General features: G+C 50.3%; 3 protein-coding genes across 7 annotated transcripts in view; 1 reads left to right on the forward strand and 2 right to left on the reverse strand.

Moving 5' to 3' along the window:
• TTLL5 (tubulin tyrosine ligase like 5) overlaps nucleotides 1-3,885 on the reverse strand; it is a 147,243-nt gene extending 143,358 nt beyond the window's left edge. For 3 of the 4 annotated variants that reach the window (XM_082318434.1, XM_082318432.1, XM_082318437.1), the window contains exons 1-2: nucleotides 3,807-3,885; nucleotides 3,075-3,241 (exon numbers count right to left, since the gene is read on the reverse strand). In XM_082318434.1, the coding sequence (XP_082174560.1) occupies nucleotides 3,075-3,154 (80 nt within the window). In that variant the 5' untranslated portion in view covers nucleotides 3,155-3,241; nucleotides 3,807-3,885. Of the gene's footprint in view, nucleotides 1-3,074; nucleotides 3,242-3,461; nucleotides 3,519-3,806 lie in introns of those variants that run through there. The other variant, XM_082318433.1, reaches the window with a different exon arrangement.
• A 332-nt stretch (nucleotides 3,886-4,217) lies between these two features.
• ERG28 (ergosterol biosynthesis 28 homolog) lies at nucleotides 4,218-7,131 on the forward strand. Of its 2 annotated transcripts, none has more exons than XR_014228733.1 (4): nucleotides 4,218-4,410; nucleotides 4,604-4,779; nucleotides 5,956-6,074; nucleotides 6,244-7,131. XR_014228733.1 is itself a non-coding variant. In XM_082317415.1 (4 exons), exons 1-4 carry the CDS (start codon nucleotides 4,278-4,280, stop codon nucleotides 6,321-6,323), a joined length of 423 nt encoding a protein of 140 aa, XP_082173541.1. In that variant the 5' UTR covers nucleotides 4,218-4,277; the 3' UTR covers nucleotides 6,324-7,131. The 2 variants fall into 2 exon arrangements, 1 of the variants encoding a protein (XP_082173541.1); XM_082317415.1 differs by having other exon boundaries at nucleotides 4,604-4,694.
• Nucleotides 7,132-7,632: 501 nt separating this feature from the next.
• FLVCR2 (FLVCR choline and putative heme transporter 2) overlaps nucleotides 7,633-13,532 on the reverse strand; it is a gene marked incomplete at its 5' end in the record, with an annotated part of 41,987 nt that continues 36,087 nt past the window's right edge. The window contains one exon of the mRNA XM_082317126.1: nucleotides 7,633-8,754. Coding sequence (XP_082173252.1) covers nucleotides 8,748-8,754 — 7 coding nt within the window. The 3' untranslated portion in view covers nucleotides 7,633-8,747. The remainder of the gene's footprint in view (nucleotides 8,755-13,532) is intronic.

Below are 13,532 nucleotides of genomic sequence, written 5' to 3' on the forward strand. Positions count from 1 at the left end.
TGGATTTGGTTGGCTCCTACTGTAACTAACTCATCTGCCTTTTGTATTGAGGGAAGATTAACAGCTGCAGATCTCCTGACAGCATGTTTCATTGGCCTGCCAACCCCAGTAGCTATATTACAGAATTATACTAAATGTTTTGATATTAATGTTCCTCATTGCTATTTTTTCCGAGTAGGTAACAGCTGTACGCCAAGGAGCATTACAAAATTGATTGGTGGTGGACTGTCTCCTTCTTCAACACCATAAACACTGCTCCGATTTTGAAGGCATGTGTTGCTTCAGCATAACTGATCAATCAGCCAGCGTAGAGGACAACATTCAACATCTCCAGGACTTAATGCACCAAATGAAACAATCTACTGGTGGTACCTGGATGGCTGAGTGGTTTAATTCCCAACAGGATGAGTGGGACACCTGATTCAAAGCATTATTGTAGCGATATGTTTATTCCTTTTTCTATATGTGTTTATTACATGCCTCTAAACTACCCTGCCCTACACCCCGCAGGCCCAGATGAACACTTCCAGCTTTGCTAGCCCCAGCAGCAGTGGTCCATTGAGCAAGGGGGTGGAATGTGGGAGAATATCAGAAGATTGGCAAGGAAGATTGTAAACATTCTCAAGTGACTTGCAGCTGGGGTGTAGAAAAATACATATATCATTCTAATTGTTGTCTCTCCTTGTGTATTTGACAAGTAGAACATCTGTGTTCAGACAACATAGGCCTGTGATAGACTTGCATGGTGGGACCTGTGTAGATAGGCACCCTATCAAACATGTTTGAGATACCTGCCCTGCTATGGGCAAGATCAAAGCACAGTGGTAAACTACGCCTGCACAAATCCCTGAAAAACAGGGGCAAACAGCAGGTTCAGTGATCCTCTAGTATAGACCAAGCTCTGCGGTGCCTCCGTCCCTGCTTGTGTGCCTCTGCCCAGGTGCTGCTTCAAGGATCCCCTGGTCGGCGAGGTTACAAAAATAAATTCACTCTTTGCATTTCAGCCGTGGTTTTGTGGTTGTTCCTGTGCCCTGCCTGTGCTGACTCACACACACATGCTAGGCACCCCTGGTAATCAGCTATATAGGGAATCTTCCAGATCATCCTCTTTTTGGGTTGGTCTTGCCAGTCTAAGTCAGTTTTGTTTAATTTGCATTTATTTTACCAAGTATAATTTGGGAGAAACCCCACAAGTTTTCACAGCTACAGTTCTCTGGATTTATAGCCTGAAAACAGGATCTATAATTCAGGATAAACCATAATTGCTGGTATCCACACAAACAGACCTTACGATGCAGGTTCCAGTCTCCAATTTAAGAACTGCAAGTCAGTGCATGCTGCCTGGTTATAATCCTAGGCTCTGAAGTGAACAAAAAGGCACTCATGCAGAGTTTGAGAGACTAGAATAGGCTTGGCTCAACACAACAGATAAACTTGTGTGTTCTTCCTTTTTAATTTCTGCCAGATGCAGTGGAATGCAGGCCCAGAATTCAACAACAATGCCCCCAGCCAACCACTCAAGCTACAGGTTCCGAGATACAGTGATCAGTTCTGCCCAAAACAACAAGGCTACATCGGGAACTATCATCTCCTCAAACGAATTAAGGGCACACAAAAAAAATTAAGATCTGTTATATAAAATCTTAAGAGCACAGAAAGAAAACCTGTCAACCTCCCTAAGCAAATAAAACTCAGAGTGCTTATTACTCACTGTGCAAGGAAATGAAACCATGAAAAAGTTAACAGAAAACAGAGACTGAGTGGTTGGAGAGACACATCTCTATCTACACAGACAAGAAGAAATATAAAGACTGGCAGAGATACACAGAAGCATTTGTCTATAGAATGTGCATGATCACTGTCTGCCAAAGGTCTGGATAAACCACAGAAGACAAAATACTTCCTATACTTAGAACACAGGAACAGAAATAAAAGGGCAACTTTCTGATGCTAGGACAAGTAAGTACTCAAGTATAACCTTGGTCCTCTTAACCAAGTAATTACCAATATCACCCAGACAAATTAACTTCACAGCACTCCCATCTGCTTCCACCACCTCTTAAAAAAAAACTGTAAAAAAAAATCAACTACTAGGGTGTAATTAGCTGTTCAGACTGGACGGGACCCAAGAAGCTTCCAGAATTTACACTACAGGCCAGAGCCTTATATAAGTGGGAAATGAGCTGAGGCAACAGGAGGGGAGTTTATGTTAAGCCTGTCCTGAGGATTTGCAGTAAGGCTCAATCCTCCAGGTGACAGTCATTCATTCCTAGCGTGACCCTTAGTCACTTGATGCAGACACGCTGTTACAATTACGTTCTAGGTGAAGGCAGTTCTGGACCTTTCCATCCATGAGGGTCTGGCAAGTCTGAGCCAACTACTTGGTATGAAGCAACATTCCTCTAAATGCCTTAAGTCACTGCCGTTTGCAACTGGGTGCTCAGTCACAATATGCACCCAAAAGAAAACAAACAGTACATATTAAAGTAGGTCCAGCTGAAACAGAAAAGGGATTCCACTCTGGGAAAGAATAAGGGAGCGACTCCTTCACAAGCAAAGATAAAAGAAGTTACTAAACAAAGATGGAACAAACATACACTAGTAAGTAATAAGAACTCTAGGAGTTGAGTTCTCACAAGGCAGTTTTTAAAAGAGGACATGAAACATTGCATATCAGTCTACTGTACAGCACATTTCCACTCTCTGCAGCAAAGTAAAAACTAAAACAAAACAAAAAATGAAACAAACAAAAAGAAAGGACATTCATTTCTTTCATTTTCTTAAACATCATCAAGAAAGTTCCCAGCTTAGGAACATGATGGGAAGAGATCAATGAAGCTACGGACTTTAGAGTAGCCAAGGAAGAACTGCACCTCCAACCCTGATGAATATGGTGGTCTTTTAGGCTACAAACGTAGGTAGCCTGCCCACAGGCTTGAGGCTCAAACCAACCATCTTTCACTTTACAGGGAGGAGGAGGAGGGTAAAGAATGCAACTGTCTTTTCAGATTAGTACAAATCCTGCAGGAAGCACAGGAAGATAGAAACAGTTAAGAGGTTTTTTTCCTACTTACTCCAGCCCATCTACAACATCTTCCTCCTCCTCTGAGGATGAGCCGGTTTCCTCCAGGTCTCGAGCCATCCCAACTGGCATTTCCTCTGGGAGTTCTCATACAGCCCAGCCTCAGTAGCCTCCGAGACTCCTTCCTGCAGATTCAAGAGAACTTGCAAGAGCAGTTACCTACAATAAGGATTAAAAGCATGAACGCACAGCTGAGCAGGACAGCAAGAGAAAGAAGGTAACTTAACTCCCACCTCCTGTCAATGCATATTTCTCACAGGACTATCAACAAGCTTGTTACAGGCTGTAAATCACCTCCTAGCCAGGGCAGTGTAGAAAGAAGCATCGCTTTCCAGCAGATTATTCCCCACCTGCCCGTGAGAGCCATTCAGGCGCTTACCACTGAAGCGCGTCCCTGCCCTGCCCTGCCTCCGGCCGCAGAGCCGCACCAGGCCGGCCAGGCCCGGCCCAGCGGGAAACGCCTGCTTCTCCCCGCCGAGGCTCCCCCGCCGCCCGGGGCCAGCCGGACACTGCAACGCCTCCACGGGCGCGGGAACAGCCCTCAGGCCCGGCCGCGCCCGGAGGGGCGGCTGGGACCCGGCCCAGCCCGCTGCTGCCGGGCTCGGCGGCCTGCGGCGGCCCCCAGCGAACCAAGAGCGGCGGGGAGCGCCCGAGGGGCCGCGGCTCCCACCGCGGGGCCGCCAGCCAAGCGCCCCTCGCCAGCAGCTCCCTCCGCTCCCCGTACCTGCTCCCGCATCGCCCCGGCCGGCGGGGCGGGCGGGCGGGCGGACAGGGCAGCCCGCCAGCCGCGGCCCCTCCCGCCGCTTCCCCGTTACTACAACAACCGAGGGGCGACGGCCCCGCCCCGCCCCCACTGCGCAGGCGCCCCCCGCCCGTCCCAGCGCGCAGGCGCAACAGTCCGGCCGCGCGCCCCGCCTTTTCCCCGCCCACCGCCGCCGCTCCCACCGCCTCCCGCGCGGCGGGCGGGGCCAAGGGGGGGCGGGAGCGCCTCTCGGGCGGCGAGGCGTTCGATTGGCGGTGGAGGCCCGCACGTCAGCGTGGTGCGTGGATGGAGCGGCGCGCCCGCGGCCAATGGGAGTGCTAGGCGGCGGCGTGCGCTGCGGGAGCGGGCGGGGCCCCGGTGAGAGAGCGCGGCCGGCAGCGGGCGGCGACGGCGGCCCGGTCCTTGCGGGCGGGCTTCGCGGCGGCCGGGAGGATGAGCCGGTTCCTGAACGTGCTGCGCAGCTGGCTGGTGATGGTGTCGGTGATCGCCGCCGGGAACACCTTGCAGAGCTTCCGCGACCACAGCTTCCTCTCGGAGAAGCTGTACACCGCCGGCCCCGGCCTCGGTAAGGGCCGCGCCGGCCGCCCCGGGGCCTGGAGGTCGCCTTCCAGCCGCGGGCTTCCTCGGGGCCCCGCCTCAGCGGCTGCTCTCGGGCCCGGGAGCCGCCTGCTGGCCCGGCGTGCGCCTCGCCGGCGGGGATGGGGGGTCGCCGGCGGGGCGGGGCGCGGTCTCCATGTGCTCCCCCCTTCTTTGCGCAGTGAACGGGCTCCAGGCTCGGACCTTTGGCGTCTGGACCCTGCTGTCATCAGTGATCCGCTGTCTCTGCGCCATCGACATCCGCAATAGGACGTATGTAACGGAGCACCGGAGAAATCCTTCGGTTTGCTTGCTAGTCACGACCCGAGCGGCTAGCTTAGAGGGCAGCGCGGAGGAGGTGGGGAATCAAAAGCTGTTCCTGTTCTGTAGGGTTGAAAGCGTTCCCCTGAAAATGCTTAAATAGCAGTGTGGGATTTGTCTGTTACCTGCTGCTCCCTTCTGCCTCTGTGGGGAGAGCCTGTGCATCTGAGTTCTGTTTCTTAGCTCAGGCAGAAATTGGTAGATCCGAGAACTTCTTACGTCACAAATTTCTGAGCTCCAGCTTGGAAAGCATATTCTGATGGCGTTGCTGCTCTGTTGACGTTACGCAATTGCTAACGCTGTGGTCTGACTGATGCTCGGTACTTCTTTTCCTATGACAGCTCTGCTAAAGACTGTGGCAGGTTGAGAGGCCCCTTGCAGTGGTCTTAACCCGCTGCCTTCTTCCATACACTCTTACCTGGGGCTGAGGACAGGGCCTGAGGTGCAGCCTGGTGCTGTGGTGGGAGGCAGGCCGGCCAGTTCTCCCTGTGGTAACAGTGGTATTTCTGAGAGGGATTTCCAAGCAGGCTGACTCTGGGTCTGTGCTAGACAAAGCCTGTGTTGGAGGTTGCTAGAACTCACTGTCTTGTCACCGGCTCCCCCAGCCCCGCAGCAGAAGTCACTGTTCACCTGGCAGCGTGTCCTTGGATTACCTAGGCTTGTCTGTGATAGCGAAGTGCAGGGACTCAATTATCTGGTTTTAGGGGGTGGTGGAAATGCCAGTTACCATGAAGCCCATTGTTTTTTAGAAAGATTTTTTGTCTTGCATCTCTTGGACCTGCTCCGTTTCCACAGCTGTGGCCCCTAGAGGGTAGCAGAGCACAGGTGAGAAGACATGTTGGGTGATGCAGCCTGGAGTCAGCCAAGTCCTGTCGCCCTAGTTCTTGGCTCATCCAGTTCTCGCCCTCTTTTTGTGTGTGCACATGCTTCTCACTTCAACCGGTGCCCTACCCTTGCTCTCCCCTCTTCGCCTGCCTTCAGGCCAGATAATGCCTGTGAGCTTCAGTGCACCATTGAACACGCTGCCCTGTTCTCCTCTCAGCTGTTGCCCAGGGAGCTTTTGCACCTCACTAGGCAAGGGACCAAGTGCCCTCTGTGCTGCCACAGTAAGGACAGATGGGGCAGCATGCAGGTTTGCCTCTTTTCCACTCATCCATGCTCGTGCTCATACTATGGGCTATAGGATAACCTGCTTCTTTCTGCTCTCCAACAGCCTCTATTACATCACACTCTTCACCTTCTTTTTGGCCCTTGTTCACTTCCTCTCTGAGGTCTTCATCTACCACACTGCAGCCTTGACAATTGGAGTTATGGCACCCCTCATGGTAGCAAGTAAGTAGAGCTCTGCATCCTCCCCCCACAAATGTTCCTTGGAGCTATGACCCCCCAGAAAAACTCTCCATGGGGCTATGAGCTAAGGGCAGGGAGGGGATGGTGGGAGGGAATGTCTCATCTCCTGTCCAGCATTTTCTACACAACTCATCCTGCATCTCCATCACAGGTTTCTCTATCCTGGGGATGTTGATTGGGCTGCAGTACCTGGAGGTAGAAGCACTGTCACAAAACAAGAAGAAAAACTGAAGCTGAGGGCCCTGTGTAGGTCAGCGTTGTCTCCTGTCTTCACTGCCAAACTTCCACTAAAGCTCGGCTGAACTTCTCCAGGACACCAGTCCCACTGGTGGATCAATGTTGGACTCTGTCAATCATTCTTCATTACCAAGTGTTTTTTCTTGTCCAGGAAACATTTCAACTGACTGATGTCAAAGACCAAGTCCCAGAGGAGTTTGTGTCAAAGCTTGCAGGGGGCAGTTGGTGACTGCCTCCCCGGAGGATAGCAGGGAATGTCTCGGGCGTGCCCAGTGCACGAAGGACTTCTCTCCCAGTGTACCTGTGGGGAGGAGGTGTAGTGCTACCCAGGATCCACTGAGCACTTCGGACCAGAAAAAGAGAACATGTGCTGCCCCTGGCACTGCTGTGTAACTTGCATGTCTGTGTGCCTCAGGGGCCATTTCTAATAAATGACAGAAAACTGCAGGGTGCTACGTCCATCTTTCTGCTACACAGCAGCAGGTAGAGGATGTACAACCTCAGAGCAAACAGCAGTTTCTACTGTATGTTGCAGGATAAATCATCTCTTTACAGCAAACCCACCTTTCCCTGACTCCTTCCCACAAAGTTCCAGGTCTGACTGCTCACGTCACGCACCCACGAAGAGAGTTGTTGCAGCTCTCACTTCTGCAGCATGCTGGTGACAGCAGCCTGTGTGCATCTGTGAGCAAGGACTGAGTTACCTTTGCAGTGAGCTATAACTACATAAGACGGAGAAAACAGGAACAGGTTGCTTAGACCTAGATGAAATAATGCCCAAAGCAGATAAGCAGTGCCCAGAAGGTAGGAAGGAACCAGCAGGATCTCCTTGCTGGGAAGATGGTGCATGTGCAGAAGAAAGAGAGGAAAAACACAGAAGGGAGGTAAAGAGCACAACAGTAGCACTGGGCAGAAAGATGATTTTTCCATTCTGCAAAACATTTCAGGCTATTAAAAGAGCCAGATATAAACTGTTTCAGCCATTTAATACGAGTGTGTTTGGTTTCATTGTACACTTCAAATGTTTTTATTTTATATAAAAACCTCTATTGAAAAGCCATTTTAGACCCCAATCCCAAACTATCCAAGATCGGACTTGAAATTTTTCAATGTGTCAAAAGACTGCATGATTTCACCCAAAAAACATTTTGTCAAAAATGGTATGTCAGAGGACTATTTTTATCCATTCCACCTGGTTGTGGTTTTTGCCTGCCCCCCCCCCCCCCCCCCGATATATGCATAACTGCATGATTTAAGGAGTATAAGGACACTTGATGTCTCCACCAGTGGAGGGATGCTGGAAAGGAAGGAGAAGGGATATAAGGATCTACATATGTGTTTAGAAGATAAGCAGCAGCATACAGAGGGGCAGTGTCTATGAGACACAAGTGCTGGTAAGAGGGCTGCTTCTTCTGTAGGAAGCTTCCACACTGGAGCAAATCTGGATTCCCATCATACTCAAACCCCTCTCTGTGGCTGTGAAGAACACAGCCTTGGCTGGTTATCAAAATGTAACACTTCACAAAAGTTTTTATGTAGTGTTGAAACATGCAAAAGGCACTTCAAGGAGGAAGGCACAGTCCTCAGCCCAGGGAGCCTGTGGTTTAACTCACTCCTATTGCTAGTGTAGTGATGAGCTGGGCTTAGGCTGTAGCTTCAATATAAGCTGCAGACCTAGTCCTTGCCTCCAGGTAGGAGGCTTATTCATATCTCTCAATTACTCCTAATATATAGGAACATCAGGGCAACCTCAGTGAATTCTGAGCAGAGGTTTATCCGCAGACTAAGAGTGCTTCATCTGGGACAGCCACATAATAAAACCAGAGCTGGCAGCAGATGCACTGCTTTGCACTTGCTGGTGATGTGTTGAGGCCTCTACCATCACCTGTGCAACACAGAGCATCACGGGCACCAAGGCAGAGCAATCCCTCTTCCCGAGAGCCAGCTGAAAGCTCCTCCAGGGCTGCTCACAGAGTAAGCGTGGTCCAGCTTCTGCATTTCATGTCATAGCTTGCCTGTGAGAGGAGGAACAGACATGTGCAGGGTGCCACCCTCATGTGCTCAGGGCTAGCCTGGAACTATGGCTTTTCTCAGCACGTGTGCTTTTTCTTTTCCAAGCATACATGGTGGGATGGGGGGAAGCATTGGGTTTTCCCAACTTTTCCTCCTAAGCAGCAAAGTCTCCAAAACAGCAAGATGCAGAGGTATAACTGAAGAGAGCAACTCCCTTCTTGTTTTGCTCTTTCACACTCTCCACAAGCAGTTCACTGGGCTCCTGTCCTGAGTGTGCATGTAAGAGGAGGACAGTGTAGGTAGCAAAGACGGGAATGAGGGAGGCTGCATCTCCTAGCTCTGCCACCCCTTCATTTCACAGCTTTGATTCCTCAATGACTATGGGATCAGTGCAGGCTTCTGGCATCACTTTCTGCAAGTCAGAGAAAAACAATATGGTTAGGATCCTGGGTGGCCAGACCCAGGCTTCAGAGAGACCAGCTGGCCAGAGGCTGGCTAATTCATAGCTCCCTGCTAGTGTGCAGAAATCCCCAAAGAATCACTATCCTCGGAGGGTGCCCCTAGTTCCCTCCTCCTTCTCCAGACCCTTCTACTGCCCAGACAAGGGGCACTGGGGCAGCAGGGCAGAGCAAGGGTCCCACTTCCCTTAAGCTACTTGCTGTAGTCCTCAGACCACAGTTAATTCACAGAAGCTGTACAGGCCCAGATATCAGCCCCACAGCCAGCTCGCTGAAGACGTTTCACTGTGACACAAGATCAGCCTCAAAGCGGTGAAGCTGCAGGGCTGGTTCCCTGGGCAAGGGAAGGAACTGGGAACTCCCCCTTCATGCCACGGGGCAGCACAGTGTCTGTGCAAGCACCAGAGGGAACCTGCATCCTGTGCACCCTCAGGAGGCTCAGCACAGCAACTAGCTCCTCTCTGTCCTTACTCTGGCACGTCCGAGGGCCTCTTCAACTCCCAGACAGATTGCTGGTTCTGCTCATCTTCAAGTCTTTTCATCCCCACCCCCCATTCAGGGCTGGCACCCTCTGCCCTGCTTCTTCCCTGTCCCCTGCTTGGACTTACGGCAGGGATAATGCCACAGAGTGGTATAGATAAGGTCTTCTTCAAAGTTCATTAGTCATATCTTAAAGAGCCATAAGAAATGAGAGGCAAACATACATACACGAGTTTTTTTCTGCATAAATCCTATAGAAGAATTAGCCTGGTTACTTGAACCCTCCTACAATTTCTTCCCTTAAAATGGAAGGAGCTGTAAAGTCATCTCCCAGAGGAAAAGCAAGGACAACGGAGGCCAATGCCCAATTACCGCACTATCCTGGGCCGCATGAAACAGCCAAACTTTCACAATGGCAGTTCAGCCTTCCTGGGTGGAGTTTGATGAGCTCTCTGCTGACCCTTTCTGGGGTGTGTTAGGATTGGACCAGAGACTTCTCCTTCCCCCAGGGCATTTCAGATACCTCTCTCCAAGTTCTGACTCCGCTCACAGTGAGACACCCCAGTTGTCACCGATTCAGAAGACAGCATGCAGACCAGGAAGGGTAAATGAGGAGCCTCCCACAGCCTGGGCTCTGAGTTAACTCACTGTGGGGCACGACTGACATCCGAGGCAGGAGTCAGAGGTGCACGGGAAAGAGGTTCACATCCCCAGTGCAGTTCAAGAGAAGTCCAGGCAGCGTGGAAGCAAGAGATACGAAACAGTTTCATTTTGAGTAGCCTTTTACCCGAACTGCAGGTGAAAAGGTTTTATAGAGGTCATCAGCAATATCCCAAAGCAGAGGAGTGAGATCAGGAAAGCTTCAAAGAGCTGCCTGGCAGCGAAAGCCAGAAGTGCAAAGAGGGAACTCCTGCCAGCAGGAGGGGTAGGGGGGTGCATGAAGTAGTGCCAGAGGCAGGAATAAGGGGAAAGCTGCATTTAGCCTTGGGAAACCCCACCAGAACGCATCATGGAAGCACTCTGGCAACTCCAAACAGGCTCCCCAAGCACCTCTGGGGTCTGAACACCACTCACCTGCTGTGGAGCTACAGGAACAGAGGTTTAGGAGATTAGCCAGCCTGCAGGGCTCCGACGCCTTGGGAAAGGAAGGCTGCTCTCACAGTTGGGATTCACAGTACTGGAAAAGGGCATGCAGATGGCCTGCCCATGGCTTTGGGATAGGAGGAGAAGGCTGCTTGCCACACGGTAAGCACAGAAAGGGAGCAGGGAAGTTTGGGAAGCAGGGGATGGGGTACACACCGTTTGTGCCTACTACGCAAAATTCCAGCAGGTTTTTTTTTTATTGGCAGTATTTCACTAGAGAGTAAGCATGCTACAGCTTACAAGGGACTCCAGTAAGCTACTGAGGGTGGATGCTTGCCCTAATTCCCTAAGCCAGCCACTAAATCACACTGGCCTTGGGAGGAAAAAGCAACATGCTTTTGTGTAGTCCACTGAGATCCATCAGATGCATCTTTGCATCCAGGCAAACATACAACGAGCGAAAAAAGGTACTTGGCCCTGATCGAGTCCTGACTTATCCAGGACATGGTTTGAGGACACAGCAGAACTTCAGTCCTGTTTTAAACAAATCCCTTGCTGTACACCTACAGCAGGTCACTGGTCATCCAAAATCATCCACTCATCAGTGCTCAGTGCTGCTGGTAGCATAACAGCCCAGGTGAAAGTTTTTAATTTTATTACAATTCAAAAACCAGGACAAAGTCTGAAACCACTTTACTCCATACTCTCTGCTATCAAGAATAGGTTCTTCACACACACACAAAAAAAATTCAATTTATCTACCACCATATAAGACCAGCACAAAGTAGTCTCAAGTGCCCTGAACACACATTAATCAAATTTGCAATTTTCAAAGAGGCCTAACAAAGCCCAGTTTGAATGAAAAGACAGTTCTGTCATTTTGGAATCCTGCACTCTATATGATAGCTGCTCTCTTAAAAACCCACACAAGCTTAAAAATATTTCCAAAGAAACATTGCGTAAGAGTTTTCTTGAACAATTCACTCCTGAGTCAAAACAAACCATGGAAAAATGAGCAAAAGATGCTTATTTCATAATGCAAAGAAACAATGCAGGAAGGTTTGCATGGATGCTGGAAATCAGGAGCAGATGAGCACAGGCTGTACACAGCATATGCGTGAGTATAACGTGTATGCTGAATCAACTGACGCTACTATGAAACCTTAAGGCACAATGCTGGAATGGCTTCAGATGCACTTAGAACAAAGGCAGCCCACAAAGAGACTCATTATCATGTAAAACAGGCGTTTGATCCAAGCGTCCTGAGATACAGAAAGCTAAACCTGCTGGCGCTCTGGAACTGCGGCAGACAGAAGTGGGAGGATTATTGGAACCACGCTACAGCTTTATTAACAGAGGACAAGGTGTCCACAATGCTATTAGGCTAATTCAGTTCCCACTACAAGCTCTACTAATTGCAACATCTGTTTAATTACAGCCGTAAGCAGATAAGGGCACGGATAGAAGACAAACTGCTTCTGAACACAAGGCAGGTCCTGCAGGAAGAAGGGAAAACATCCTGCAGTGTGGACGCAGTGGCCAAAGGCTCTGACAGGTGGATGCTGAGAGGCTGTGATTCCTGGGCAGAGTCAAGGCTGATAAACACTGACTCTTGTCACTGAAGCTATGGCTTTATTCGTTGCTCTTCTCCCTGCAAAGTCAACAGCTCAGCCAGATTCTAGGCTTTCCATTTCATCACCAGAAGGTGAAAATGGAAGGTGTTTCCCTGTGAGAATCAGCATGTGGGTTTTTCCCTTGTGTGTTCCTTAATACACTGGGAAATCAGGCTGTTCCACAGTCCTACTCGGTACCAAAGCCACTCAACAGCTGAACATCCAGCTAAAGGTTTTGACAGTTTTCCATCAGATCATGTCTATTTCTTCAACAGGAAGAATCACACCTTGTTAGGCCAATACTCTGGATGATGGGCCCCCAGAGAAAACAATAAGCCAGCTGCCTACCTCCACCATGGGACTGCACCTCCATTGGGTCAAGACAGAGGAACACCTACTGTCATCAAAAGGGCTACCCAGCCAATGGTACAGTATTTCAGTGGGAAGGGTGAGGCCTGCACAGCTCCACAGCTCTGCATCCTCTAGAAGCTCACATCTGACTCTGAGTGTCAGTCTTCTCCTTGCAACAGCCATAGAATCATAGAATCATTTAGGTTGGAAAAGATGTTTAAGGTCATCAAGTCCAACCATTAACCTAGCACTGCCAAGTCCACCACTAAACCATCTCCCTAAGCACCACATCTACCTGTCTTTTAAATACCTCCAGGGATGGGGACTCAACCACTTCCCTGGGCAGCTTTCAGTGAAGAAATTTTTCCTAATATCCAACCTAAACCTTCCCTGACACAATTTGAAGCCATTTCCTCTCGTCCTATTACTTGTTACTTGGGAAAAGAGACTGACAGTCACCTCGTTACAACCTCCTTTCAGGTAGTTGTAGAGCATGATAAGGTCTCCCCTCAGCCTCATTTTCTCCAGGCTAAACAACCCCAGCTCCCTCCAACACTCCTTGTAAGACTTGTGCTCTAGACCCTTCACCAGCTTCGTTGCCCTTCTTTGGACACACTCCAGCACCTCGATGTCCTTCTTGTAGTGAGGGGCCCAAAACTGAAGACAGTATTCAAGGTGCGGCCTCACCAGTGCCAAGTGCAGGGAGACGATCACTTCCCTCATCCTGCTGGCCACACTATTTCTGATGCAAGCCAGAATGCTATCGGCCTTCTTGGCCACCTGGGCACATTGCTGGCTTATATTCAGCTGGCTGTCGACCAACACCCCCAGGTCCTTTTGCACTGGACAGCTTTCCAGCCACTCTTCCCCAAACCTGTAGCGTTGCATGGGGTTGTATAACCCAAGTGCAGGACCCAGCACCTAGCCTTGTTGAACCTCCATTCGCCACAACTCTTTGGGCCCAGCCATCCAGCCAGTTTTTTACCCAGCAAAGAGTACGCCCGTCCAAGCCACGAGCAGCCAGTGTCTCCAGGAGAATGCTGTGGGAAATGGTGTCAAAGGCCTTACTAAAGTCCAGGTAGACAACATCCACAGCCTTTCCCTCATCCACTAAGCAGGTCACCTTGTCATAGATCAGGTTAGTCAAGCAAGACCTGTCTTTCATAAACCCATGCTGACTGGGCCTGATCCCCCGGTTGTCCTGT

Source organism: Platalea leucorodia, assembly GCF_965183815.1.
Source record: "Platalea leucorodia genome assembly, chromosome: 7".
NCBI lineage: Eukaryota > Metazoa > Chordata > Aves > Pelecaniformes > Threskiornithidae > Platalea > Platalea leucorodia.